A 26,829-nucleotide genomic window follows, 5' to 3' on the forward strand; every position below is an offset into this window, starting at 1 on the left:
GTGGGACCAAAAAGAAAAGTCCTAATAAATATATAAGGTGGAGGTTGTCACTTCTTCGATTGCTGACCCAGCAAGATTTTAATGTCAGCTACACTGGCAGAGAGGTCGCTGCTGCTCTCTGTCCACCTCTGCATCCTCCCTTCTTTCTCTTTTCTGTCTCATGTTGTCCTACCTCTGATGGTGACTTTACTTATTAAAAACAATTAAAATGAATAAGACCATTCCAGTAGAAAACACAGATTCTTGGTGCAGAGTTTCAACTCAAACCCTACTTACTTTCCCCAGCTGTCGCTACACATGTGTTTGTTTTCTTTTTCACTTAGCTGAAGAGTGTGAACATGTTGGAAGAGATTTCTCATTTGTTCTGCATTCAATCATCTGCCACAGTAAGACCTTCCGAAAGCTCCACTTATGCTAGAAAAAGCAGATCTCCAACAAAATCCAATTATTTGGCAAAAAAAGAAATGTAATGTGGAGGTTCCTAGTCATCTCAGCAATGTGTCCGTATACACTGATGTCTCAGAATGAATGCAGTCCTAAGAAATTGATGTTAAAATGCCAAAAATGCCAAATGTATGTATTTATCTATAATAAAATGTCTCGTATTCTAAACCCTTCACTCTTATCTTCCCTTCATCCTCTGTGTCTACATCTCTCTATCTTTCACTCTAATTTCTCTTCATTTACTCGTTTCTACTTCCATTCCCATTTTTTGATCGTCTCTCTGCTCAGCTCCTCCCCCTTCTCTTCCTCTCTCAGGAGTGAGTCTAAATGAGGGTGATTTATTATTGTTCTCTGTTTCTCCTTTCCTGCTGAAACACCATTACTGTCAAAGTCACAGTACAAACACTCAGACTCACTAACATTTTACACCTCACAGCACAGATACAAAACACAGAAATACAGCACATAAAGACACACCTGGAAGCATACACTCAACAACATGCACGCACGTAAACAACTCATTCTTTATTATCTAATGAATTGAAATTCGGCAAAAGAGAAATGCTCCTTCAGATTTTAACAATTTCACTGTAATTTCCACAAAGACTGGCCAGAATACACAACAGCTCTTATGCCCAATTTATTTTCTGACCAGTGGGACAAGATAACAAAACAATTTCAGAGACTGTACAAAGTAATTTCCATCTATGACTCCATATCTCTGTATCTGATTCAAGTCATGGGCTGAAAATAAATATAAAGAGACATGAGGAACAGCAAGATAGAAGGGTGTGAATATGACGCAGAGTGTGAGAAAGACAGGAGAAATAATAAGGGAGAAGGAAAGAAAGAGGCATAAGAAATACAGAGAAAGAGAGAGTGAGCATGTGTGTGTGTGTGTGTGTGTGTGTGTGAATGAAAGTGAAAGAGTGAAGGGGTACTGGGGGTGTGTGACATAGAGTCCCCAGAGTCCTAATTATCACTGTATGAATTATTATATCTGTAGATCACGTGCATACACACATGTTAACACACACACATACACACACACACACACACACACACACACACACCTCTGGATCTCCCCTGCAGTCTCAGCTCTCCTGCCTCCCTCCATACACCTCTAGACCACACGTCACCTGAGGCGTTTTCTCCCTCCTACCATCTTCCTCTCTTGTCTACTCATGCTCCCTCTCTTCCTGTCTCCTTCTAAAACCTCTTCTATTATCTCCATTTTCAATTTGAGTCACTTTTACAGTTTGCATCGCGTTAACAAAATACTTTATGTCCTGCCTCGATCCAGCTGAAGAAGATATTTTGCTTCCATCTTGATAAGAGAAGGTTATCAAATCCAAGAATTCAACGTTAATTATTGTGTCTATTAGCTATTAATTGACATCTGCAAGCTACTTAGAAACTAGTCTTTTCAGTTGGTCGCTTCAACGCTCAACCGTTGGGGAGAAATAAATGTTGTATAACGCACTATGGCCTTAGCAGATCCTATTTACAATGTACCCATGGAGGTACAGACAACTATCACTGGAATACTTTGATGCTGAAGAAAACTTAAAAACATGATGATTCTCAGTTAAATTCTGGAGTTCTAAGGATTTTTTCTATGATTTCTAAGCAAATTTATGGATGTTTATTGCCACTGGATTTTCGAGATAACTGAGCTATGACTCTGGGAAGAAGAATTAATTTTGATGCAAATTGCGGCAATCGAGCGCTAGGGGTTTCATAGTACCTTAATTGCCTTCCACCTCATCTCATATCTCTTCCTCCATGCCCCCTTCATCTCTCCCCATGGAGGCACACCTCACAGTTTGGAAATCTGTTAGAGGATATTGAGGCCTCACAGTCCTATTCACCAAGTTAACAAGTCTGAAGCAAACTCACTTTTTTGTGGGTAAAGTAGATTTCCTGACACTTTAGAATGTCTGTCCACCATCCTTAACATTTTTTGTTTTTTGTCCCAATTTGACAATTATCTATATCACCAATCATAAAGGGCATGCTCCAGTTGTAAAAGTCACTTCATGTAGTTCATTTTATTACTGTCTCATGTTTTTCTCTGTTTTAAATCCAGATGATAGAAGTTTTTAATTGAAATTCCCTTATATATTTCTTTTTTATTTCTAGTCAAAATGATGTGTCTACCTAGAAGCCTTTGTTGTAAAATGTGTCCTTATGTTATTAAGAACACACAGACATGCACTTTGCCTGGGGTAGATGCAACATATACTAGTCTAACTTTCTACAAGCCGAGGAGAGGTGAAGGAAGAAAGGAGTGTATTCATCTGCATGCTAGCAGCCTGTTACCATATGGTATAATCATATAAGACCAGAATTTATTTATTCAGTTTCCATGGTAATATTTGTAACGTCCTTGTGGGAAAAGTAGCTCTACAGAATTGTATGTGTGACTGCAAGACACACACACAAACACCTCTACAGGTAGCTTACCTGGTACGGATAGAGTGTAACTCCTCCATTAGTTCGGTTCAGGTGCTGATGGGCCTGCAGAGCTGCTGCACTCAGTACCGCTCCACTCCCATTATTACTGCTATTACCACTATTATTGCCAGGGCTGTTTACTCCAGTTACTGGTTGCTGTTGGGCACCAGCTTTTCCTGAACTGGGGGACCCATTCCTCCTGTCCACCCCACCTCCAAGCCCCAGGGAGCTGGGCTTGGACCCCAGTCTGTGGCCTTGAGGTTGTGGGTTTGTGGGAGCACAGCTGGATGTTTGCCCCACCGGGGTACTCCCATGGCTGGGGTTGGATGGTCCGTGGCTCGGGCTTGGTGTTGGGGTCTGGCTGGGGCTTGGGGAAGGTGACTGGGAGGACGGGTGAGGAGGATGTGAAACGGCAGCAGCTGAAGAGGAGGAGGAAGGAAGAAAAGGAGGAGGCCACTCCCGTGATCCAGGACCTCCTGGTGCTCCGGATGCTCCCATTGGACCCGGAGGTCCTTGAGATCCATATCGTCCAATCAGGGACGTAGGGGAAGAGGTGGGAGACAAATCCCACTGGTCGAGAGTGAGGACCATGCGCACGGCTTCCTGTTTGAGCTGAGTGAGGTGAGTTGTGCAGACATCACAGCGACTGTCACGTTCGTTCCATGCCCGCCGAGAACTGTTGGGCACCTGAAGCTTATCATGAAGAAGGAGAGAGAAGGAGGGATCCTGGAAGGAGCGAGAGAGAGAAAAAGCTGGGTTTTAGACTGGTGTCTAGAGGAGTCAAAGCAAAATGAAGCAAGAACAGCATGTTTTGAGCTGCAATGGAGGACGTAACTGAAGAAAACCAGGAGGAGAAGAGAAGAGAGGAGAAGAAATTCTAGGCATTTTGAACAAATCATGACTATGAATATTTATAGAAAACCCAAGAAACAGTGCCCTGCAGCCTGGGGGAAGATGTGTAGAGACACACACACACACACACACACACACACACACACACGCACACGCACACGCACACGCACACACACACACACACACACACACACTATATCCTTACGGTCAAAAGGGTAAAAGTGTCACAGAAGCTGGCAGCAAGGAGAGTCCTCTAATACAAAAATGAAAACAACTCTCTCTCTTTTCCTCTCCCATCTCTCTTTCTCAGCATGACTTTTGCTACACAGCCTGACACTGTGTGGAGTGCATGTTGTGACTTTGCACCTTTGAATCATCTGTGAAGCATCTTGGTGCACTAAATACTCAAAATAGATAAAACAACAGCCATTTTTTAATCCATACAAGAGGATAATTGCTTGACTGTCAGTTTCTCTCAATGAGAAATAATTTCCCATAAAAGGCAATACAAACTCTTTGATGAAGAGGGAACAGCACAGTGATGGTAGCATGAATTATTTCTTGTTCATTCATGTCTCAGAAAGGAGTTCAAAATATTAAAAAAGAAAATCTTAGAAAATGTCAAACACATTAAATGGCATCCTAGTTGTAATCATTATATGTAATGACATCTAAGCTAATGTCAACTGAAACAGCACTCAACAAGTAAACGTTCCCTGACATTTTGAGCATTTTCACAGTCACGTGCTGTTCATCTTCTCATTTTAAAACAAATTTATTTTTATTCTTCTGTAGCTGAATTGGTAAAGTGTGACACTAAGCGCTAATGGTCTACTTGTAGGAACAAATCTTGGAAGATTTATTAAGACAAAAGGGCATTTTTGTGAAAACAACAACAACAAAACACCACATTGGTTTCAGACTCATTAGGCTTACCCTTTGGTTATAAACTCAACCAAAATATTCTGACTGTTAAAAGACCAATGGAGCCAAAACATTGAACTGAATTTGACATTAAACACTCACACATTAAACACACACTAAAACTTTAAATTAAACGATTACCTGCAGAACTCACTTTGCTGAAAATGGTTGCAAATTGCAATAAAAGGAGCTCTTAAAGAGATTTTAGTAGGGTTTAATTTTCATAGCAGGCTTATGACTATCACTTAAAAGCCTCATGCACATCCATTGGGAACCCCGACTAATCATGCACCCAACATCACTCATAGTCTAACCATATTACCTGGTAATAACTCATCTTTAACAGTGATGAAAGTGTGGAAACAGTGGAATCATTGTGGAGCAAAATGTAGAACATCCATGAATCTATTGCCCCAGTGCATGCTGCGAGGCTTCCCAACACACCTATCTCATGTACCTGCAATCACATGATCAGCACACTATTTCAAAATAAGATTGCACTGTTTAGCTGGATGAGAATAAACAGGATTATTTTAGCCTGATAACAGCAAGTTAGCCTGAATTAGTTAAGTTACATTTGAAGAACGGGGACCTTGTGTCATTTGCACGTGATTTAGTCAAGATAAACACAGTGGATGGCTGTGCGTAATGTCACTGCACTCTGGCACAACACTTCTCACATCAGGCTGCAGATTAATCAACATATCTGTCCTGCTGCCTTGAGGTGGCTGCAGGGATTTAATGAACTGCAGGATAAGGTTTTCATACAGTATAAAGCAGCTGTGGACAACAGATACTGTTAGAACCACTCACATTAATTTACAGATAAATGCAGACCACTTTACCGGTGTTCCTGCTTTACAAACACATGATGATGCCAATTTAAACACATCTACTGGTTGGAGAGTGATTAAAATGTAAAATGGTTTATTTACATTTTAAGCATTAGTCCCTGATTGCGGCGCATTTGCTCCAAGTAGGCTATTTAGTTTGCTCTTGTTGATAAAATCACCAAAGTGGTAGGTGCACCTCTCCTCCCACCTGTGCACCGTGCGCTCTGTGCTTGGCACCAAAATACCACACCGCTGGGCAAAGCAAATTTCATGGTCAGGAAAATACCAGTCAGAACTCTGCTTGCAGTAGCTATTGCGCCGCCATGAAAATTGGGCCCCTTAAGTGCATAGGCCAACTGGCCAAAGTAATGGACTATAGAGGTACAGAGAGGTAAGATCATCTGTAAGTGGTTTATAGTATTAGAAGAGGTCACAGTGTCTTGTTAAAAGTGCCAGCCTTTCTTTTTCTGGTGCATTGCCTTTGTTCACAAACATTTTGTGGTCAGCTCTATCGAGGCTCGGTACTCTGAGGTTGTTCAAGAATATATTTACCTGTGTAACCAATCAACAGCTTCTAAACACTCGCACAACTACAACTGTTGCACTTTCACCATGTTCACAGATGTGTTCCCCTACTGGGATGGACTCTAAACACAACAGTCAATATAAAGATGCAGTGAGTATACACATACAGTATGTGAATGTGGCAGAACATTTGACTGATGTTTTCAGGCAAATTCACCTTTTGTGATGAGTACAGACTGCCGGGCGTGCAGGACATTTTGGAAAAAACAGAATCAATAAAAAATACTAAATTATTCTCTACCTCTTTTCTGTCCTCATGTTGGTCCATTTTATGTTTTTTTTCTCTCTCTTCACCCCTCAAAAGTCTCTCTGTCAGTGTTTGTCTGGTGAATTTGTGTGTATGCGTGTGTGTGAGCAATCATAGTGTGCTTTCTTGTGTGCGGAAATCCAGATATTTGTCCAATTTGTTTGCGCAGTTATCTGTGCCTGTGTGCATGAATGAATGTGTGTGTGCAGGTATGTGTTATGTGTGTGTACGTGTGCATGTGTTTTTTCAGACTAATTGGAGCCGCTTGCACAGAGCAAAGCCACTCTAAATCTCCTGCCACGACTCTCTGCTCTAAATATCAAAGTTAACAAGGAAAACACACGCACACACCCCGATACAGATCTGTGTCTAAACCTCATTTGACCCCACTGAAAATTTTTTTATTTTTCCACAAAGCATTAAGCACTTTATCTGACAAAAGGCCATTAAATAGATTTTTTTCCCCCATAAAAGTCTAGCTTTACTCAAGGCCCTTGAGACTGATGGTGGGTTAAAAATGAGTGTGACATTGTGAGCTAATTGCCAGCTTAAGTGTAGGTGTAGTGTCAGTGTATTATCAGCGAGTGTGTGTCTGCTTAGGAGCCGTGTACTTCAACAAAACATGTGGCAGGTGGTGCCAACTCACTTGATAACTGTAATTACCGTCATGCTTTCAACCAGCCCACCTCTTCTGTAACACTAAAGCCAGGTAACTGTGTAGGCACATTCATCCCTACAGATGACATGGAATCCTTTCTCTGAAACTGCTTTCTCTTGAATGACTGCTATTACCTAACGCTTCTGCATTTCAATGTATGATGTAGTGTCAGAAGAGCAGCAGCATAAAAAAAATTGTTGATTGTTAATTGTTGATCCATACTTGTAGAAACAACAAACACATCATGGTAAACAGTTGTTCAACATGCAGGGACTTTTATTTGAATATCTCAGCACATCATGCCAGGGAAGAGGCTGTACAGTATTAATCAAAGTGATGGGAAGGCACTCTTTGTTTAGTGAAGCTTAATCAATACATGAATTATGGAGATGCAGCATTTGTATGTGTGTGTGTGTGCGTGCGTCCAATCAAAGGCATGTGGTGGACACAGGTTGTCTCTCAGCAGATTTAGACAATCAGACTTTAAGATAGAGTGACAGATGATTGACAGAGAAAACATGTGGGTAAATAATGAATGACTGACGGGTAGAACAGAGCCCATCAGATATATGAACAGGCAGCTTTCTTGCCAACATACCGTAAACACATCCTATTTACATGGGTTTATACAATGAACTAGTTGTTTATCCTATTCCATATTTACAAAAAAGCTTTACAACTATAAAACCCAATGCATTTCAATTTTTGCCCAAAAGTCTGCCTAACTATTGTACTGATTGTCTGGATATGTGTGAGTATGTGTGTGTGTGTGTGTGTGTGTGTGTGTGTGTGTGTGGTCACTCAGCCTCCTTGGTGGTCCATATGCTCATAATGGAATAAGAGCCTGTTAGCAAAAAAAAAGAGAGTGAATGTAACGTACTGTCTGCCACACACAAATAAGCCTCTATCAATAACAAGCCTGTTAACTTTCCTCAATCAATATACTGTCTGTGTATATGTGTGTGTGTGGATGTGTGTGTGTATGTGTCCACACAAAGCAACATTTCATCTAATAGTAAAATGCAACCTCTCAATGCAAGAGCGGCCTGCTAGGCTATGTCAACAAACCACAAGACCACAAGATACACACACACACACACACACACACACACACACACACACGCATGGCAGGAGCTCTGAGCGGTGTGTGTGTGTGTGTGTGTGTGCGTTTTTATGGATAAAGGCTACCTTGTTACTCAGGCAAACTAAGTAGCATAACAAACAATGTGGTTTTTAAAAACATATACGTATTGTACACACATGCAGGCAAGCGTACAAACACACATATTCCTGGCTGGCATGAGACAACGCACGCACACACTCCAGGCTACATAAAATAAGCTACTAGTGTGTGTCTCTCTCTCTCTCTCTCTCTCTCTCTCTCTCTCTCTCTCTCTCTCTCTCTCTCACACACACACACAAAAAAAAAAACATGTTTGCAGATTGACATGCATGAGAGGAAGCAGACTGGAGGAAAGAGAGCTGAGGTAGAGGCAGATTTAAAATGCAGCTGACTATTTATGAATGCATTTATTCAATTTTTCACTGTATGTTCAATAATCCTGCTTAGCCACAGGGTTGTGACACATTTTCTGCTTGGTACAAAAATTGTGTATTTTCACACAAGAATTTGACTGAATTTCTTGCACCCTGCTAAGGCATAGAGCAGTAATGATAGCAACAGTGATAATGACGACAAAACTGTTTCCAGTAGTAAGTTCTCCCTGTGTGAATAAAATTACCACTCTAGAAAGAGTTTGTTTCTCTTCATTTCTGAGACTGATACCAGAAGCATTTATTGTAGATGGCTGAAAATTGCTCTACTTGCAAACTTTATTGTAGTTGCACTGAAAATATGAAATGTCATGTGAACTACATCTGGCCACTTACCCATGGTAGTGGGAGAGATAATGCGCCATTAAGCAGTAGACCAGCGCTGCGACATGTGCAAACCAACGCACACGCAGACTCGCAAGTCCAACAGGTATGTGTGTAAGGATTAAGAGGGAAGCAGTGAGTTTCACCATATTAGGTAAAAAATATGGAACATTGTTGGAGCACACAGAGGTGAACGGGTGCATTTTACTGCAGAACAGATTTTGCGTGTATTTTTTCAGCAACATTCAGTGAAGAGTTAAGTAAAAGGTATGATTAAAACAAAATATATATATCCTTAATGTTTCATGACGTCACAGCTTTAATCAGTTATTTGTAAGTCCTTGTTTACTGTTTTTCGTCATAAACAACATCACAACTTCTTGCTAGTCACTGTGTACAGTTTGCAATTTTACTGACTGACTAACTTCATGTCAGTTATTATGAAATGTGTTTGAGATAGATAAAACAAACCACTGTGAAGAAATTGTGAAGCAATCCTCCAATCAGTGCCACATAGTAGTCCTGCTTTTCCTGTTTGGAAAGATTTGGAAAAGTCAGATCTTTGCCAAAAATTTGCATTTGCAAACATTTAATGTCTCTTGGCTTCTTCCGACCCCTTTGTATCTCCCTGTCACACACACACTCAAACACACGCATGTAAGACAGGCGACCAAAGGAGCAATAATGTGGATACGGTGTATGGTCCTTGAGATGAGGGCCTTGTTGTTCCAAATTAGCTGAGATTTGGGGAGCAGCCAAGCTGCCTGATTGAAAAAAAGAGGAAAAGGAGAGCTGTGTTTTGAAAAAGAGAGAATCTGGGGGTCTAGGAAAGAGAGAAAGATGGAGTTTTTGCTAATACTGGGCATGAACACTACTTACACACACACGCACACATATGCTCTATTTCTCTCTTTGCCCTCCCTTTGACCATATTTCTGTATTTCTCTTCCCACTAATGCTTCCTTTTTGTTATTTCCAGCTCATCTTTCAGAAGAACAGCATGACTTTGAGTTTGTATACATTCCCCTGGTCCAAACACACACACACATACACACGCACACACACACACACACACACTCGTTAGTGGTATTATGTTGCCAGACGAGCTAGAGTTCAGTACAGTCCAAAACAATCTTAAAGAGTTTCATGTGGAAATGTAATTAGAAGCAATTTTATTTTCCAGTTTCAGTTACAGTATCAGATTTACAATGGGATTATTTGTATTATAACACCATTTAATACGATTGTGGTTAGATAAGAATGTCATTGTGAACCTTTATATTTCCAACTCCCCTCCCTTTTCCTCCTTCTTTCACCACATCTAACTGTCTCTTCCAGGCATCTCTTCACCTCTGACTTCATCAGTATTCTGTGAGTGACTCAATCAGTCTCAGCACCACAGATAGTCTATGAGTGTGTGTGATTCATTTCCTCCTACAAGGGCAGACAAACACAGCCTCAGCTCTTCTGTGCAAGGATGGAGTGTCTGACAGAAAGAGAGAAAGAGAAGAAGAGAGACAGAGACGTCGTCCAACCTAACTGAACAGTGACCTCAGCGACTCTTAGTGTGCTGACAATCAGTCTGTGTAGCAATGACTGTGTGTGTGTGTGTGTAGGGGGGGGTGTGCGTGTAGACTGGACACAGAAGGATGCTATTACTGAGATTTGATAAGAAAAGACAGCTCAGCCCTATTTGTCCCTTACTGTTTTTGTGTGTGTGTGTGAGTGTGTGTGTGCGTGTGTGTGCGTGTGTGAAAGGGATGTGTCTTTTGTTTGACAGCCCATTTTCCTGAACCCGTTAACTCCAGTGCACTCCCACACATGCACACTGACACACACACACACACACACACACACACACACACACACACACACACACACATAAATAGACAAACACACATTTTGTCCACCACTGACTGGGTATAAGCCAATATTTTGACTCTGAGCTGTGTGATTACAACCCACCTCCATTATCATCTCCCTATTTCTCAAACCTTTGTCATTCCTTGTTTTCACTTCTACTATATTTAGCACCGGTTCATGGCATGATACTCAAAAGGAAAAAGAAGAAGATGGCAGATCAGAGAGTAAAGAAAGAACGTGGCAGAAAATGGGCTAATACTCCAATAAAAATGAGAAAGAGAGGAGAAGCTCATTCTTAGTAAGTATTAGTATGTATTAGTATGTATTAGCCAGAATGACGCTGGTTTATTGGCGTGCGCCTGTGTGTGTGTGTAATCAGTTCCAGATGAGTGACCAAGGAAGGTAAACCTTTCCTCCTCACCCCATATTCATTTACCTCCTCTCGTCTCTCTCCTCATTCATTTCCCCATTACTTGCTCCTTTATACACTCTGTAATACACACACACACACACACACACACACACACACACACACACACACACCTTGCTTTTCTCAGCAGGTCTAGGATCAGTGAATTCATGCAGAAGAGATGCAGACGGTCTCTTGCACCTGCTCTGACATGAACACACACACACACACACATAGTAGAAGGCAGGAGTGTGACAGAATGATAAAGGAATGATGAAGAATGAAAAATGGAAACCAGCAGAAAGAAAGAAGAAGAAGAAGAAGAAAATACTATAAATTGTTTGTGTGTGTGTGTGTGTGTGTGTGTGTGTGTGTGTGTGTGTGTATCCATCAAGTGTGTTGGTGGTCCATGATCACGGACATTGGTCTCATGATGGAGAATGATAGTGTGTGTGTATGTGTGTGTGTGTGTGTGCATGGGAATGAATGAGTCTGGTGTCTGTGCAGGAGCAAGGTCAATAACACAGGTTATAAAGGTTATAACACAGAGTTATAACATCACACATACACAAACACGCACACATGCAGGACAGATGTTACACTGACAGAGGTCAAGCACAGGTGTCTCTCTTTATCTCTCCAAAACACACTCTGTCTGTCACTCTCAATCTCTCTCTTTTGGTGTTTGTTTTTCACTCTCAGGACCTAATATGTCCAGCTTATACATTCAATTACATAATATTTAGAGCCAAATGTATTCTGTCAGCTCACTTCCACCAATGACAAAAGCTACACACACAGGCTTTCATCTGACAACTTGCCCGTAACATTTTTGAGTCTTTGAACTTTTAACATCTGGTGCAACCAACAACAAAAGTGAAGCAGCACCTTGTTTATAAGTGAAGAAGACATTATTAAAGGTAACAGAGCTTTAAAAGCTGCCAGTCATTATCAGCATTAAGCTGCTATCAGACCATCATCCACCACATAGCCACAGGCTTATTGTCAGCAGGGCATGTGCACTGTTGTAATTTCATATTTAAAAATCACCACCTCTATTTTGAGAAGTTTTTTTCAATTTAAAATGAGTCAGTGTGTGAGGAAGAAGATCAGAAACATATATGCAAGTCTAAAATGTACCACAGTTGCTGAATATATAAGAAAACAACATGATGTATTGAATCCCTTTTTTACTTTATGTTAACATGTTTAAGAACAGGAACCAATGGTGAATGAACAGTAATAATTTGAACAATATAACAATTAATCTGTGATCATATTGACCCTAAAAATCTTGATTAAAGCATTACGACATTATTGAGCCTCAATTATAAAGGTCTGACCACGTTGAAATGCAAAGGCGAGAGATAGATGGAAAAGGGAGGAGAGTCAGGGTGAAAGGAAGGAGGGACAAAGGGAAGAAGAGGGATTGTGTGAAGGAGGATGAATGGAAGAAGGGAAGGGTGGCTTTACGCTCTGAAAATCGATCACACACGCACATACACACACCTGCAGCATAGCCAGATCTAAGAATGAATACGCTACTTATTTGTATTTTGTATGTATTTTATTTGTACACTTAATAAGTAAACACTGAACGAATTCAGTGTGTGTATGGGTGTAAAAGCTGGCTAAGGGGCAGATTAGTGTTTCTGTAGGACACAGCAGAAATAACCCAAAGCAGAAACTGCTCTTTAATAGCATGTTAGTGAGAGTTTAGACATTAAGGAAACCAACCCCCTGCCTCCCCATAATTATCTCTTTGTTTCTTTCTGTTTCCCCTCAGTGACAAATAACTTAAGGAACCCAGTAGATTTCCCCTCTCTCTCTCTTTCTTTCTCTCTCTGACTCTCTCGCTCATTTATTACCTACACCCCACCCCTCCTCTCTCTAAAGTACTTCTCCTTTAATCACCTTTTTAATTGGTCATTCCTTCATATGATCCAATAATGGGTGTAAGAATTAGATTGGTTAGGACACAATGGTAACACACGCCTGCACACACGCACGCTGGCATAAAGTCGCTTATGCATACATTTAAATGAGCAGACACACACCTATGTCTGCACACATGTACACACACTCCCTTGTGATGTTGACACGCTATATTAATAACAAAGAAAAATGCATTAGAATGTTTGTGTTGCCATAGCAATGCAGAAATTAATTAGCACACACAAATAACTAGCTATAGGGGATGTAAATTACCTGCTGCAAACTCTCTCGCTGGAGACTTAAAATGTGTTTGTGTGTACATATTTGTAGGTGGATGTGTGTGCAGCATGTGTGCACTGTATAATGCTGTGTGTGTATCAGTAATAATACAAGTGTCAGATGTGATAACATCCAAGAGATGCTCTGGTACCCACATGCACACACACTCAACGTGATCTCTCCATGAAGATCTTTGTCTCCGTGTAGTGTGAAGACACACATACAACCATGTGCTTCCACATCATCACCATCACTTGTCCTTGAATTTGGAGGGCTGTTTTCACCACTTGCCAATGGTAAGCGATACTCTCAGTTGCAGTGAGTGCAGGACAGCAGGGTTGGTTCAGTCAGAGGGCGAGACAGTGGCTTCACATACTTTGATGTGTTGGTCTTCATAGATGTTAGTACCCTTTGAAATGTTACTTCTTTGAATGGCTGTGGGCAAGGGACTCTCAGGAAGCAGGGTCAGTGTGAAGGTCTTTAAAAGAGGCCTTCAGAGAGTCTTTGAAGCACTTCCTCAGACCACGTTGGTGACGTACTTCGGTCTGCAGCCTGCCAGAGGCTACATTCATGCAGCCACTGTTTGGGATTGACAACCATAATTAATTGCCTGTCTGAATGTGGCCATGGATTATCTTGGGTTAAGTGCTCATCAGCCATTCTGCTTTACAAAGTTGTGTTTTCCTCACTGCACACCCATATGCACATACACAAAAATAGCATTGCTTGATCAGTATGTATGCGTGTAGTGGGATGCTAAACACAATCAAAGAGGGTACAAAAAACTGGAAACAGATGCTACAGACAGATTACATCAACTACACAAGGTCTCTCGCTGTCATGCTCTCATGCAAACATAGCAAGTGTGTATTTGTGTGTATTACTGTATTCTTCATGCATATTTAAGAGTGTGTGTCTCCCGTTTGTATACTGTATATACACTATGCGTGGCAAATGCTGCCTTCCCATTAACAGCCTGAGGTATGAATCTTGTACCAGCTGTACAGTGTTAAATCTACAGACGAGCCCCCAGCTACAATGTAAATAGGCTAGAAGAAAGCCTGTTTTTTTTGCTGACCATCTACATCAGTGCCCAGCTGTAAATGAAATAGTAATATTTTTATGCAGAAGTTGTTTCCAGTGCCTGTTTTTAAATTATCTGGGTATCCATGGTGTTTCCTGACTGTAAATGAACTGCATATAAAGTCTGCTGCCTGTTTTTAAATTAGTGCACCATCTGTATCAGAGCTGCACTGTAAATGAATATTTACCAAAGCTATATGTGAAAATAATCTACTTCAGTGTGCTAACTAGCTGCCAATTACCTAGTTGGCTGGCACCTGAACATAGATGACAAACTTGGCTTCACTGCTATTTTATTTAAAGGTGGGGTATGCGATTCTGGAGAAATTAAATGCCATGACAAATACCATGGTATAGAGCGAACAACGACACAGCAAGTAATGTAACTAATGTTATCTAGGTTGTGGATTAGTTCAACTAGGTTATGGGTTAGCAAACTGTCGCTACAGTTGCTGCTGCGAAGCTAACAGCCAGAAAGGACAAGACGGTTTCCCAGAGCAGCACACCAGCTCCAGACAGCGATACTCACAACTCTCCTGCTACTATAGCTAACATCACAACAACAGCATATCTTGGCAAACTAAAAAATAAGTTGAATGTCCGTGGGCAAGTCATTTAACGTTACCTGACACACAAATAATGGCTGGAATAGTATTGTGTGGATCAGTTCGAGTTTTTTTCAGCGCACACACTGAACGGACAGCTAGCGGACCGTGAGGAGATATTCGCTGAATTTGACAAAAAGTCAAAGTACAGCTCATTTGTTGTAATTTTCAACAAACTAAACTAAATATAATGTTTGATTAAAAAAATACTGTTCAGAGATACAGGTTAGTCATCTATTATGAGTCTAAATAGGGTCTGAAAGTCTGAATATTCACCTTGGTGTCCCCCTGTAAATGGGTTGTCCATTTACATCAGGGATTGAGAGGAAAATGCCAGGTCCTAATTATTGTCAGTGAGAAATTTCACAAGGTTTTACACCACCAAGTGTTAGTATGATGCTCCACATACTGAACCACAAGGATCCATACCTCAGGTAGTGTTAGTCCTGGCCTGTCCAAAACACTGAGCTACAGAGCAAAGTTACTTCACTAGCTTAACTAACTACTGTGCTACACAGAGACAGCATAGCTAAAATTAAACACACTCCTGCGCAGTACAGCAATCACTGAATAATACAGGGCATTTCAATCCAGGAAGTACAGTACACATGATTCAGGAACCACACAGAAAATGTGCTGCCTATACTTCCAAGTCTTACCTCTGATCTGTGGCCATCCTTTCCAGAGATGGGGTTCAACCACATATTAACCTGTTTGTACATAAAGAACAGTATGATTCAGTAGGTTTCTCTCTCACAACTGTTTATCCCCCTTTTTTGCCCTCCACCTACTTCTTATCTTTCCCCAAGCCCTACATTTTATTTCTCTTCTATATCCCTCCCTCTCCCTCTCTCAGTCTCTGTCTCTTTTCTCTTCCCTCTCTTCTTTCTTCTCTCCCCACTCTCTCTTTCCTTCTCTCTCTCTGACAGTGATAAATTGCCTATTGGGTTGGGTAATCCATCTTGCCATATCCCACACCTGAACACACACTCTCACTCCTTCCCTACTCCCCTCTTTTCGTCCTCTTTTTCCCATCCATCCGTTCTTCCCTCCAGTATCCTTCTATCCCAAGGTTAGTGAGGCTCACTGGGGAGGAACTGAATGTAAAGATCTGCCTGACAACATCCACTTATACATGTGTGCACACACACTAGGAAATAGTGTGAATAGCATGTATACCCTTACACACACACAAAAGCACAAACTCTGGCTCAGAATTAGGAAAAAAGGTAGTATGTCAACCATGAACTACTATAGAATTTGATTCTACAACTACAAAACTTGGTTTTATCTTTTTTTAATGGAAAAATAAATTCAAACATGTGCCAGATCGTGTGTGCATCTGCCAACTCTGCTTATAGGAGGCACCAAGCTATGACTTAAACATTGTTATCAATCTACAATTGTAAAAATGATGGTCATTGCGGCACCTTGATGACGTGGTTAAGACACATACCATATAACCGCAACTTCCCCGGTCTCATTCCCACCGGCAACATTTGTTACATGCCACACTCCTCTCTTTTGCCCAATAATTCTTTGCCAATGAAAACTATCTAATAAAAAGCAAAAAGGCAGAATAGATAATTGATGACGAGACAAGAGTCTACAGCCATGCTATAGTGGCTCTGTGAGGCTGTACTTAGACATAGTGGTACTTCAAGCTAAATGCTTATATTAGCATGCTAACATGCTCACAATGATAACGCTAACATGCTGATGTTAAGCAGCTGTAATGTTTACCATATTTACATCGTACTTCAGTGTGTTAGCATGTTAACATTTGCTTACTAGCACCAAACACATTATTACAAAGAAGCATTTTCACAGACCACCTCATCTGTTTCACAGTATGTTCCTTAAAAGGTTTGCTGAAATACCAGAAAAATAGGAGACCCTGTAAAATCTGCATTCATATTCAAACTAATGACTAATCGTGAGAATTTCTAACATAAAACAATAACAGTATATTGAAAAACTGATATTTAAATAAACAAACAATGCATTGCAGTAAACTCCATGTTTGACCAGGACTTAAAACCAATTGTGTGCAGGTGGTTCCCCTGTACAAAGAGGTTTTATGTGTTTTAACATAAACCTTAAACATCCTCAGGGTGTGCTTGAATCATCCTGCAAGCCTCTAAAACTAAAACACTTTTTTAATAGTCCTATACTGTATCCATGAAAGTCAACTGAGCGTGCTTACTCTTTTCCAGGATTCATAATCATACAGTAGTACTCATTCATACATGGGAGCTCCGTAAAGCAACCACAGTGCTCCACTGTTGGCCACTGAGCTCCTCGAGGGGAGCAGCTGAGGTTGAAGAGTCTTGCTCAAGAGCACAGTTGTTATTGAGAGAGGGGAGACCTATTCATCCAAGTTTCACATGGACAACCATCTGGCCACAGGCTCGCATTACCAACTGCTAGACTGCTGCAGCTCCAGAAGATATGATCAGTGAGATATTGCTTATGCTTAGATATCAGATCTCCAATAGGAGATTCAGTGAGACAGAATAAAGCGTAAAAAGGGGAGATACAGTGATATACGGAGGTAAAGATTAAAGAGGGAGAACCCTGCAGTTTGACTCCCTCTCTGACATTGTATGTAGCCTGGTGTACAGTCAGTAGCACATAACAGTAAACAACAACAACCATTTCAAACCCTCTAAATTGAGCCCCGCAGGCTCCATCTGCTCAAGGTAATTGGAAAGTTTAACGGCTAGAGGCTATTCTCTGTGTCTGATTGAAGCACAGACTGGGAACAAACAGCCAATTTAATTCTCTCTCTCTCACTCACACACACACACTCTATCTCTTTCCATCTATGCCTTGCTAGCTTTGTGTAGCCTATATGAATTATTGGCTCTCCTTTTCTTTAAACCTCTACTTTGACCAGTTTCTTTCTTTCTCTTTATTTCCTTCCCTCTCTCTCTCTTTTATCTTCCTCCTCCTCCATCTTGTTGATAAGCTGGAGAGACGAATGATGTGAGGATAGAGGGGATGCTGCTGGGCTGAGATGGATGATGAGCATTAGGAGAAAGTGGATGATATTTATGTCTATTACTCAGTACTGGGTGAGGGAGTGATGACAAATGGAAAGAGCCTGGCAGAGAACAAATCAACTACCAAAGATTTGTTTGTTATGAATTAGCTTACTTTGCCTAGAGGCTATAATACAAACTGTACAAACACACAGTGTTTCAGAACCATACAGCATGTAGTGCATCACTTTTATCACAGGCAGATGTTAAATTCTGCAGAAATAGATAAACTTTGAAGTCAAGGTTTTTAAAAACATTTCTAATATTGGAGCCCCATAAAATAATAAAAGGCTTTTTTTAATACTACAGTAATTGATCCACAATGACTGCAGTGAAGTCTGCCATGGAGCGGACTGGAAACTACAGCTTAAATGTCAGCCTTGTTCTCGTTTCACCTCCTGCCCTTTACAATGCTCTGACACAATAGACTCATAGTGCTGCTTAAAATACACACAGACACACACACACACACACACACACACACACACACACACACACACACACACAGGGAGTTCTCTTCTCATCCTATCTTTGGCATTAGCCTGCCTCTTAACCTATATAGTTAAGCTAGGAATGTACGCACATGCACACACAAATTTGCAGCCTAGCAGTGCAGTGTATTTAGAACAGGAATGTCATTACAGTACTTGTAAAACATGAACGACTGACTGGCAGAGCCCTGGCTCTAATTTTGACCCTAAAAGGTAGGTCTGTTGCCACAGTAAATGCCCGCACACGCACACACACACACACACACACACACACACACACACACAGTGTACAAGGCCACTGCACCTTTGTAAAGGAAACTACATCATCTCTTCCCACACACTCATCTTTCCTTCTACTTCTTTCTTTTCTCCTCTCTACATCCATCTCATCTTCTCTGTGCTCCATATCCCTCTTTCCAGCTTCCAATACTGTTGGGATGAGGTATCCAGTATTTACAATACCAAAAACAGCTGTGCTCTAAAAAAAGAACCTTTAAACCTTGTATAAACCTTAAAGCAAAATCACACATGATTATACGGACCAGGCAACATTAAACCTCTATAGTTGAGGTGTATAGCATTTTGGAATTAAATATGTAAAACTTTGGGAGTCTCTTGCAAATTTTCAAATATTGTTTAAAATATAATCTTTAGCTTGTTGTCATGACATTTGTCAGACCCTGAAACACCTTAATTGGTTTTGAAGGCACAGAAGCGGTTGTTCACACTATTAGACATTAGTGAGCTCATGCTCTGTAAATAAACCTGCTAGCCAACACAAGCACTGCAACAAGGCTGCAGGAGTCTCTATGTGCATGTATGTATATATGTATGTCTGTGTTTGACAGGAAACAAATAGATCTTTCCCCCTCTAAGCGGTGCTTCAAGCTTCTCTTGTTTCATCTGTATTGAACAGATGACGATCACAATGACTTCATCCCTTCTTTTATATTCATCCCACACTGCTACACATCCAAACATCACCATCCAGACAATATATATGAACAAAGCTCACAGAACCACCTGACTTGTTATGCAGCAGGTTGACTGTTAAAGCAGCTGTTTACTGGACTAATCAAGGTGGCAGAAAGTGTGTTTTTAATAAGGGTAAAGTCAGGCCCACAGGTCAGAGTTGCTACTTTCACTAGTTAGTTAAGATATTTTTATTGAATTGTATATATAGCATTATAGCTGTGCCATTGTATTATAGTATTTTAGTATTAACTATTTGTCAATCAAATTTTGCACTTCAGCACTATTGTGTATGCAAAGGTGCTAAATAAATAAAGTTTGATTATTAGATATAGAACTATGAGGAGAAATTTCCCCTTATTTGAAACCCCAACATGCACACATGCATACTGTATCTTTATCGTTCTAATGTAATCCTAAAATCCTGACCCTAAAATAGTCCCTTGAAGAAATAAGGCCCAACCAAAATGTCCTCACTTTGCAAGTGCCCTTACTTTGAAAGTTGAAAACTTAAATTAGTTTCCACAAAGATAAAGTAAAGTACAGAGACACACACACAAACACACACGTACACATCTTCCCTATCACTCCCACCTCTGCCTGTCATGAGATTTTCCTAGTGTGAGATGCTGAAGATAGATGTGTTATTTCTGACTATGTGATAGCCTGTGATGGTGCGTGCATGTGTGCGAGGTGTGTTTGTGTGAGTGCATGCGCGTGCTTCTGTGCTGGCCAATGTTAAAAGTGTTGTTAGCAGGTCTTCAAATAAACCGTTCAGCGAGCGAGACTTCACAGTGTCACAGAGTGCTGGAGCTGGCCCCTACGGCTGCTGGAACGCTGGGACATTTTCAGTTTCCATCTTGGCTCTGGATGATGGAACCAAAAAACTTTTAAAAGGAAAACACACAGGAAAGAAAAACAGTGGCACAGCACATTTTGCAAGACAGACAGACAGAAAGATAGACAAATATGCACATACAGAATCTCAAACTTTATATCAGCGCACACGCAGACATACCATATATGAAAATCTAAACAGGAGGAGACAGACAGAGGAGACAGATGCATAACTACTGTATAGTGTTCTCCACTTATTTCTGTATTGTGGAGGTGATGGAGAGGCAGTTGCCATGGTAGCTACGGACCTCATGGCAGCAGGTGCTGTTGCCACTTTCACCACCATCCAGCAGTGTACACGTGTTCTTAGTAGTGCACATACACACATGCCAGTGTGTGTTTGTTCATTTGTGTGTGTTTTCATATGAACCTCGGGTTGCCTTGGTGTGTGTATTGTGTGAGCATCTGTACACACTGTTGTGTGCCAGTGTGTGTTCACTCATACGTGCGATTTGCCTGTTATTGCAATGTGTTCGGTGTGCAGGAGTGGTGGGTATGTTTGTTTTGGTCTTTGAGTCTGTGAGGTACTGTATGAGGGGTGCAATAAATGTAAAAAATGTCTTTTCTTTCTCACTGCTTTGTGGACTACAACTGTTTATTGGATATATCTATATGTTTTATTATTTTTGACCTTATTTGAGAGATGACGGTATAGAAAGACAGGAAATAAGGGGAAAGAGAGAGATCGGGGTGATAAAAAATCTCCCCAGCCAAAATCAAGACCACTCGACCACCAGGATGTCCCATCTCATATATGTATGTTTTAACCTTAACTTACCAGGAAGTCATTAAATGGGACACATGGCTAAGAAAAACAAAGCAATGAAAACATTTCAAAGCATTCACTATCTAATGCCAAGTCCCTTTAATTTCTTTCCAAATAAAGCAAACTAGTAATGGCACCCACTGTGCAAACACATGGCACTTTGCACATCCATCTATTGGATCTAATAATGTGTGTTTTGTGTTAAATTTCCTAATTAATGCACATTGGCAAACTCAAATTTATCATCTGCTGTGTTTTGGAACTGGCAGAGCTATTTGTAGTTTTTCTGGCTCTTCATAGACAGACAGGTTACCCACACACAGTGTGTTGACTGTGGCAGTCTACTGGCTGGGGTAGTTAGTCTAATTAAGTGTGTCCGCTCTGGGTCAGTGGTTGTAATGACAATGATAGTGCTATTAGGGAAAAGGGTCTTCCTTCTTTTCTCTAACTACTCATTTTTTCCCCCCCTGCTCCTCACTCTCCTCTTCTTCCTCCCTCTACTTCTCTAAATTTTAATCTTTGTTTCTCTCATTCTCCTACCTTTCTCCAGAGCCTAATTTAGAAAAAAAGATTGCGAATGTGTGTGTGAGAGAGAAAGAAAATTGTGTGTTAGTGTGTCTATGATGCTGGTATGCATGGCAATATCTGCAAGCATGCAAAATGAGAGAGTGAGATGCAGACAATAAGGCAGGAGAGAGAGAGAGAGGACAAGAAAAAGGGGTGTGATATCAAGAAAACAGCAAAAGATGCTGCACAGACACTGGCAACAAGTACATCTAACGGGTACTGGGTTGGATGTCTTTTGTCTCCATAACTGTGTATGTTCTTCAAGGTATAGATAACATGAAGTGCAGGGAAATTCCACAGGGATCTTGGTCGATGCAAATTTGTTCCTGCAGGATCTTAAGCAGGATGTTCATGTTGGTTCCACCACATCCCCAAAGGGGCTCTACTGGTTGAGATCTGTAGACTGTGTAGATGACAGGAGTAGAGGGAAAGTCACTGTGTTTATCGTTAGACGCTCTGTGCTTCATGAGATTGTACATTATCTCACTAACAGCAGCTATTTGAAAGAGGCTGGGCAATGGTCCTAACAATGCACATGGTCAGACATAATTTTCAAGCCTGCTAGTGTTCTTTAGTACAAATTAACACCTGTATGAGTTTAGCACCAGTGAAAAGCCCAACATTTTTTAACATTAAATATAATTATGTTCCTTGAAGAGACCTCCCCATTAGATCACTGATCTCTGTTAGATGTTATTTCCACACTTACATATAGGCCCATCTGTTAGCTTGAAGGAGTTCTGCCAGTTTCCTGAGCCATCTCATCAACGAGGCATTTTGGCCTCATTTGGATGATTTTTGTTTGCCGTATCTTTCTCAGTAAACTTTGGACACTGTAGTATCCATCTAGGCTGTATGTTTCACAGGACTGTTGATTTAAGGGTCACTGGGTGTTATTTTAACAATAATGATTCTGATAAATAAAATAAGTTATTGAATTGAAATAGAGAATGTACAGTAAGTAATACTAGATCCTGATGTTTATGTGTGTGGGCTTGGCGATGGGTCAAATTGACATAAACCCAGTGAGAAGCTCTTCAATTCAGCCTGCATCAGCATCTATGCCCTCACACACACACACACACCCATATATCCACACCGTCTTGCTGTTATTGATGAAGCCACCTCTTTATATGGTAATGTCTTTCACACCTGAAAGGCATTAGGAGGGTATGATCACTCTCTCTCTCTTTCTCACACACACACACGTACACACACTATCACACTACTGTAACTATATATATATATATTCTCTCTTACCTCTTGCCAAAAACACACACATGCATGCTAACACGAGCTATTATTCACATGGACTCCATATATTTTCACCCTCTCTCTGCCTCTCACCAACACACACACAGCTATGAGGAGCCCATTAACGCTGATGGAGATATGTATGCAGCTCACATCTGTCACACGTCGCTGCCGTGGCAACACCAGCTGCCGTGGTTACCGGAGGCCTGCTTCTGTAGTGTTATGGGATTTGGTTATTACAGGATAGCTAGCTACCTGTGTGCAGAAATACATCCCTTTATGGACAGACTGAAGAGAAATAATACTCCACCATTTGATCGGATAAGTAGACTAATTCCAGACAAATGACTGGCTTTGGGTGAAAATTACCTATTGACTGGGATTAGTTAAATTGATTATATCCACAAGAGTGTTAACCCCACTTGTTATTTTGGGTTGGAAAGGCATCTGAAACAGCAGATAGATCATAAGCTCTACACCTCAGTCTCTAGTTCACTTGATGGTGACACGTACTACTAACATCTCCTGATAAGGGCCTTTTTGATTATGTTGGGTATTAAAATTATTTGATTGACAACCTTAGGGTTAATACTTTCAGCGGTAATTCTGCATCTAATTGAAAGGATGTGGGTGTTTAGGACAGCGTATTTAAAAGCTTGTTATTCTTTATATTTGGAGAATGATTGTGCCAGGTATGTACTGTAGATTTTAATTATAGACAGTGCTGAACATACCATATCATCCACCGGTGCAGTGTATGACAATTACATTGGCATGTATTTAGGGCTGCAACTAACAATTGATTCCATTATTGATAAATCTATTCCATTCATTTTTTCTGTAAAATGTCAGGAAAGGGTGAAAAATGCCATCACAAGTTACAAAAGCCACAAGTGGCATCTTCAAATGGCTTTTTTTATCCGACCAACAGTCCAAAACCCAAAGATATTGAATTTACATTGATATAAAACAAAGAAAAGCAGCAAATCCTCTCATTGAGAAACTGGAATCAGAACTGTTTCTGCACCAGAAGGCTCACTATTTCCTAAAAACTACTGCTTCAACTACATTCAACACTTAAAATGACTAGTAATTTGCTGTTTCTCAAAAATGAAGTTCTGTTAAATTCAGTAGACCAAGAAGTCACCAACTCAGAGCTACAGTAAGAGACACTAACACTTTGTAGAGTAGTTTATAATCTAAATTGTCCAGGTACAGAGGACATGTATGAGAAGACAATTTCCACCTAAATTCACCACAAACTCAATTCTGCCAGGTTTATGTAAAGCTATACTCACTAGGTTATGTGTTAATGTTAATGGTGGTTAACATGATTTAATTGTATAGTTAGATAGTGACTTGGATAAGGAAGCTGGTTTGTTTGCAAGGGTAAGCAGAGAGAGAAAGATAGAGAGAAATAGTTCTGGATTGATAACCTTTGGCTTTGTTTGGGTTTACAGTAACAGGCACTAAAGTTGGCCAAACATTTTTCATGAACAACAAAAACAGGAAAAATTATTCCCCCATATGCCATAGCAAGCTTTCTGGTCTTCATGTCACTGCACTGTATGTGTGATCCCAGCAATGTGTAATGTGCATTAAAGTCCACAATCTATGTACTGTAGAAGCTGCTGGCAGCTGTGTAATCTACAGCCAAATCTAGGCAGATACATCAATGGGTCTGCTAATATAAACATTTTAAGTGCATATATTTATGTAAAAACTCCAATCCCCAGTACTTTGTACTTCACATAATGTTCAAATTTACAAAAAAAGTACAGATGAAAGCAATCTCAATAAATCTCAAGTTGCCAGTAAGAGGTCCTCAGGGAGTGAATATATTCACAAACATGCCCTTTTAAGGTTTCATTTTTATGTCTGAAGTGGAACTGTATATGTTTCACTTTATAAACATACATGGTTTTGACTTTCAGCTGATCTGAAACAGACACTTTGTTGGTGACTAAAACACATACACATGCAAAGTGACCCACTTTCCTGAGCTGAACTGGACCAACCAAAAACAGATCGCCCTACATCCATTTATGATTTGGGTGTGGATATAAGGGATGAATACACTCAAAGAGACAGACATACGGATATACACACCAGCAAAGCAGGGACAGAGGCCTTAAGTGACTACAGCTGTGTAGCCAGATGTGCTTTTGAGTCCCGTGGTTACAAGTGTGTATGCATTTTTTGTGTGTGTGTGTGTGCATCTAAACCTGAAAACCTACTCTGCTCATTCTAATCCCTCAACAGAACACTCTTTTGCTCCACACACCCGGCCATACTGCCTCCGGCAATATGACCTGCCTCTGTCTCTCCCTCTCTTCCTCCTGTAGCCAGCTGACTGAGTAACAGCAGCAATAAAGGTATATGGACAATATCACCTGAAATGGATTTCAGTTTAATTTGAAAATAACATTTCAGTCACATCAGAAGAAAACGCAGATGCTATATGTTCGCCATCAATAACTCTCTCACTCCATCTTTATCTCCCTTTAATCTCTTGATCTGTAAACTGTCATGTCTCCTTGGAGCCACTAGGGAGCAGACGACTCTTGAATGATTGACTGAATGCATCAATGAGGTCCCTTCTCAATGACATACAATAGACAGCAAATAAACACTGCACAAAAAAACACTTTGTTTGCACTAACTAATAGTTGCTTATCCAAAAAAACTAGTAGATGAGCACACACAAACACTGGTCTGTCAGCAGCAATCTAATATCTTGACATTTAAGCATAGTGACAAATTCTAACATGGACACGTGTGTGTGGGTGCGTGTTTCTGTTTTCACAGAACAAACTGCTGCACAAACATGCTAAATGCCCAACAAACACAAATGAACACACTGAGACACACACACACACACACAAATCCTTGTACTTCTATCTTTGTGAGGACCATCATTGAGATAATGCATTCCCTAGCCCCTTACCCTAACCTTAACCATCACAACTAAATGCGTAACCCTAACCCTAAATCTAACCTAATCCTTAAAACCAAGTCTTAACCTTCAAACAGCCTTTTGAAGTTGTGAGGACTGGCCAAAATGTCATCACTTTCCAAAAATGTCCTCACTCTGCAGGTAAAACACGTGTTTCAATCCTCACTCTGTAGCAAGTACAAGTACACACACACACATCTCTGAACCATGCAGACCTGTCTTTGTCTCTGGATATGAATACATGATAGGTCATGCTTGACCCATGCTAGCCACACACACCGGCACACACTCCACAGGCTGTTAATACTATGCTAATGATGACCTTCACCAGTCTTACTGTTGAATATTTTGCTGTTTGGATGTCTGCAGTTCAGTGTGTGTGTGTGTGTGTGTGTGTGTGTGTGTGTGTGTGTGTGTGTGTGTGTGTGTGTGTGTGTGTGTGTGTGTGTGTGTTGGGGGGCTATATACGTTGGTGGATGTCTGTTTTTATTCTAGTGGTGAGGGGTCATAAATGTCCCAATGCCCTGTGGGAATAACATAGGTCTCATGCTGACAGTACAACGAGAAGGGACACAGACACACACACAGCTGAAGTGCTGCTCTGGCACATTTGGTAAAGGAGAAGGATTATTAGGTCACATTTCTTCAACAAGGACATGAGTTCAGATTTTCCCTGACACAAAACATCTGCGTAGGTCAGTTCACTCTTATAAGAAGAGTATGAGGAAGAAACCACACTGTAAGAAAGAAAACCAGCCAGGAAATCCCGACTGGCTAAAATGACTGTGCAACACTGTTCAATTCTTCAACAATGACCCCAGAGGTGTTTT

General features: G+C 40.7%; 1 protein-coding gene across 3 annotated transcripts in view; it reads right to left on the reverse strand.

The window, feature by feature from the left end:
- Positions 1-26,829, reverse strand: part of kif26ba (kinesin family member 26Ba) — an 87,804-nt gene that overhangs the window by 56,226 nt on the left and 4,749 nt on the right. For 2 of the 3 annotated variants that reach the window (XM_044190165.1, XM_044190175.1), the window contains exon 3: positions 2,911-3,627. The exons of the other annotated variant lie outside the window; for it this stretch is intronic. In XM_044190165.1, coding sequence (XP_044046100.1) covers positions 2,911-3,627 — 717 coding nt within the window. The remainder of the gene's footprint in view (positions 1-2,910; positions 3,628-26,829) is intronic. 3 annotated transcript variants of the gene reach the window in all.

Source organism: Siniperca chuatsi, linkage group LG1 (assembly GCF_020085105.1).
Source record: "Siniperca chuatsi isolate FFG_IHB_CAS linkage group LG1, ASM2008510v1, whole genome shotgun sequence".
Classification (NCBI taxonomy): domain Eukaryota; kingdom Metazoa; phylum Chordata; class Actinopteri; order Centrarchiformes; family Sinipercidae; genus Siniperca; species Siniperca chuatsi.